General features: G+C 38.7%; 1 protein-coding gene across 1 annotated transcript; it reads left to right on the top strand.

Moving 5' to 3' along the window:
* The first annotated feature begins 2,855 nt into the window (after positions 1–2,855).
* Positions 2,856–3,182, top strand: LOC145296235 (uncharacterized). The gene has a single exon (XM_080142450.1). The coding sequence runs from the start codon at positions 2,856–2,858 to the stop codon at positions 3,180–3,182; it is 327 nt and encodes a 108-aa protein (XP_079998576.1).
* The last annotated feature ends 1,612 nt before the right edge of the window (positions 3,183–4,794 follow it).

The following is a 4,794-nucleotide window of genomic DNA, read 5'->3' as shown; positions in this document are numbered from 1 at the left end:
TAAAAAGCCAACAAAATGCTATTAAAACATTTTTTTCAGTATAAAAACGTAATATTTTTAAAAATAAAAATTTTCGGTTTGTAAAGACATCATCTTCAGATAGAAATATATTTAAGTGTTATATATATATACATATATATATATATATATATATATATATATGTGTGTGTGTATGTGTGGATAATTACCAGGAAGACTACACATTGTCCGAGATTGAATGATGATCAACGAATATCTCACGCTTCTATATTTTGATTGCCCTCAGAAATGAAATCGCCCAATTTTTTTTCAATCAAATCGATTCATTGCCTGCTCTAGAACAATCGCAGTGCACCTGAAGGAAGCTTCACGCTCCTCTCCGCAGTGACTATTCGAAAATTAATTTCAGTCTGAATTGCACTGTAGAGAACCTACAGTTTATTTTATAAAATTATTTTACATGTAATGGCTTGAATTAAAGTTTAAAATGCAAACATTAGGTATCATGCTTCAATTGCGTTCTAAACAGACACATTAATGTTTAAGGCACTGCTGTTATATCAAAGAACTTACTGTTTATTTTATATCCCGGGACTTACCGCTTCTACCGTGATAATGGCTTGTATTTAAGTTTAAAATTAAAAAGTCAAGTATCATGGTGCAAGTGTGCTTTAAACCTGAAGTCACTTAGTTTTCAATACATTTTTGTCAACATTGCATTGTAAGAACCTACTCTTGGTTTTATAAAATTATTTTTAATATAATAGCTTAAATTTAATAAATCAAGTATCATGGTGCAGTTGTGCTTAAAACAGACACATTAATTTTGACGCGCACCTCTTAAAGAACCATCTATTGATTTCATATGTTTGGCCTATATGGTAGTAAAAATTCTCAAATAAACTTGTTTTTTTTTTAGGATTTGTAAGGTGTTAACTTTGGTCAAAATCCCCCTTTTCTTTTTCCGTCATATTATTTCAATTATCGGTTATCGATACTTATCGAAGACATTCCTATACAAAACTTATCTCAGAAAACTGCCATACACATAAAGTACATTTCGTGTGAAATTTCATAATAATCAGTCCGGTCATTTTCGAGTCCATAGGGAATGAACTCACAAACACACGGTCACACAGACGCATACAGGCAAAGAGAGATAATCAAACTATTAACGTTTTCCTGATTGAAACATTTTCTTTGAAATTATTGTTTTTAAAATAGACTTGTCTACTGACACTCTGGTTAGTCGTAGATGACGAATCACGCGTCAGCGGATAATTATCTTTTAAAACAATATATATGTTGCTCACCATATCGGGGGTACTAAATTGGTAAATGGGAAAATTATTCCAAACTCGACTTTTGGTAAAAATGCACTTTCGTATAAATAATCGAATTCATTCAAATGTATCCCAAACACAAAGAAATAAATAACATCTACATAAAAAACGCGTTACATCCAGCAGTCGCGCGAGATGGCCCAGAGATAGAGATTTAGGCTCCTAAGCATAGGTCTAGATTTCGAATCTCGTTCGATTCAGCCACTCTGATGAGTCATAGACGACGAAACACATGTCAGTGGAATATTATATTATATAACAATATTATGCCGCTCCTCATTTGGGAATACCAGATTCGTAAAAGGAAAAAGTATTTCCAACTCGCATTTAGGTAATAATGCACTTTCGTATAAATAATTGAATTCATTAAAAAATATCGCAAACAAAAACAAATGAATAACATCTACATAAAAAAAGACGCGATACATCAAGCAGTCGCGCGAGATAGCCCAAAGGTAGAGGTTTAGACTTCTAACCATCGGGTTCAAATTATTAATATCGCTAGATTCAGCCATTCCGATGAGTTGTAGACGACGAAACACGTGTCAGTCGATATATATATATATATATATATATATATATATATATATATATATATATATAATCGCAAATTTAAGCTAAATTGCATGTAACTGTTAAAACAACCTATATCTCAAAATTTTACCTGTTTATATTTGACTTTTAATTGAAGTATACTAGTCTTCACATCAATTTAAGAAATTGTCGTCGAATCGAGACGGCAGAAAGAAATTCCACAGCAAGAAATGATCTTAAAACCAGCTTGAAGTATCCACTTATTGACCTCTGTCGAAAACTACTGGGCAGCGTTTAAGCATGCAGCTGCCTGAATCACAGAACTAACTGCACCTCTGAAGAATCCACGACGAGCCAAAATCAAACCATGGGTGTCGAAAAATGTCAAAACAGAAAGAACTCTAAGGGAGGTAGCTTGGCAGGAGTACATTAACCACAAATCGGATGCCACCTACGCACAATACAAAAGAGCGAAACTATGTCGCCTACATTGAGAGGCAAGAGTGCCTGAAGTTCGAAGAGCATATCGCCAACGACGCTAACCAAAACCCAAAAGCGTTCTCTGTGCATGTCTAACGAAATGCTCGTATAAAGAACCAGATTGTCAAGTTGAAGACAGACCGAGCTACTGTTGAAGATCCAACTGAACACTCTGCTGTTTTCGCAGCCACCTTCTCCAACTATCTTCAGAAAATATGATAGCAGAGAACCGCTACCGTTTGACCGAAATGCACTACTCATGCCGGAATTCGAGTTTGACCGAGAATACGTTGCGCGAGTCCTCAGATCACTTGATGCAACAAAGGGTCCACCCCCGAATCTTCAAATAGCTCACCGTTTTCATCTCTACCCACTCACGTGCCCTTTTAACCTGTGTCTGAATACCGGCATCATTCCTAATGACTGCCGTGCTGCTACTATCTGCCCCATCTTCAAGAAAGGTAACAGAGAAGGCTCGGTAAGCTAGTGGCCTATTTAGCAAAGTCATGGAAAAGAGCGATGATGTTCCACCTTCAACAGACTGAGCAAATTTCTCAACCCCAACAAGATATCGTGCCGAAGAGGTCCTGCCTAACGAACCTTCCTGTCATGGAGGATTTGCTGACGACAATCATGGACAAGGGATACACTGTTAACATTGTATTTCCAGACTTTGCCAAAGCTTTACACTCTGAAAAGCATCGTCTACTTATCATCGAGTTCCGGATGTACGTGCAATGGGTCGGCGTTTTCCTCGCTGGCCGCATCTTCCCGGTTCAAGTTGACGGATGTCTTTCTGATGTATGCTGTGCAAAAAATGGTGTGTCACAGGGTTTCTTATCTTAATCAATGACTTGCTTGAGGATATTCTCAGCTATCCCTTCTGTTTTCCGATGACGTCAAAATCCCCCCCCCCTGAAGAGACTATGAAGACCTCTAACGTTGCCACAATGAAGTCTAGAGATTGTCACTGAACTGGCACCCAAGTTTAAACGTCGCTAAGTGCACCCACATGGCAATGGGCCGGCATTCCCCAACTCCTCCATACCTCTTTCATTTCAAACAAGGTGACTGGCTGCTGGTGTTCGTCAGTAAGGCCAAAAATCTTGGAATGATTGTGCAATCTACATATTCACCCTCTGAACACCTCATCACCGCTGCTAAAAGGGCCAGGATTATTCTGTTCCTCATGCACCGCTCCTTTGGTCGTCTCACTCCCTCCATCTTTCTTCCCTTCTTCGCCTCCCTGATTCGCCTGATTCTCGAATGCAGTATCCAGGCCACATCTCCCTTATTTCGTGAAGGACGCCCAGCGTCTCGGACGGATTCTGCGCTGGGCGACGAGAATGGTGGCTGGCCTCAGAGATCTGTCCTATGAGCAACGTTTAAGGGTTCTAAATCTTTTTTTCCTTTAAGCGTAGGAGGCTTTGAGGCGACCTCATCCTCGCCTTCAACATCTTTTATGAAGGTTCTGCCTGGACCTTGACCTGTTCTTCACCTCGGGGCACCGTAGGCACGCGAAAAATCTCTACCTTCGAAGGTTTTGGGGGCGTCGACATCAAATAGAGTTCTCGGTTATAGTGGAATCTCTGTTGAACTAGCTACTTGATGATGGTCGCAAACGTTTACACTACAGGCTTCAATGAGGGCCTTGGACAGACGCTGATCGGAACTCCATAGTTTTCCCCTGTGTAGTTTCTCTGTGTACATAGTTCCTAAATTCTCTCTGAATTTTCCAACTGTAAATGGCAATCGCTTGTGCGTTTATTCTTTGCCAATTAAATGAATAATAAACATTATCGAAAGTCGATAATCGGGGAAAAATCCGATTAAAGAAGGAAAAGTCTAATTTTTCCAAAACATCACAATTGCATTTAAGAAGCTTTATCACGGCACAAGTAGAAGAGCCCGGTGTGTAAAATCAACAGTTAGCTCTTTGATACGACAAGGTAAGGGTACTTTTAAAATTAATGTTTCGCTTTAGACCATCATTGGATCACGATACTGACTTTTGCATTTATAATTTAATTTAAGCAATTAGATAAATTAATTTATTAAACTAAGTTCTCTACAGTGCAATGTAGACTGTGTGAAGCATGTAAATCTTTCTGCCGTAGGCCTCCAATCAGAGCAGATAATTGATTTCGATGACAATAAAAGTATTGGAAATGTTAAACATTCGTTGATCCTTCTTCAATCCCGGGCAACGTCTAGCTCTCTTGCTAGGTAGAGATATTTCCTATTTATAATTTTAACATGCAACCACTAAAGATAAAATCGCACAGTATATGTTTATAGTACTTTAGCAGCTAAACGCACAGATTAAATAAAAACCCATCGACTCGTCCTTACGTTTGAGTTTCGCGTGAATATCAGTTTTATTTCCCTCGAATGCCGCGCACTTAGTCTGATGTTCGCGCCTTATTTAACAGCCACTTGTTGATGCCAGTGAATTGCG

This window comes from Euprymna scolopes, chromosome 16 (assembly GCF_053919585.1).
Source record: "Euprymna scolopes isolate OS-2025 chromosome 16, ASM5391958v1, whole genome shotgun sequence".
Taxonomy (NCBI): Eukaryota; Metazoa; Mollusca; class Cephalopoda; order Sepiida; family Sepiolidae; genus Euprymna; species Euprymna scolopes.
Note: the sequence above shows the minus strand (reverse complement) of the source record. Positions and strands in the feature narration are given on the sequence as shown.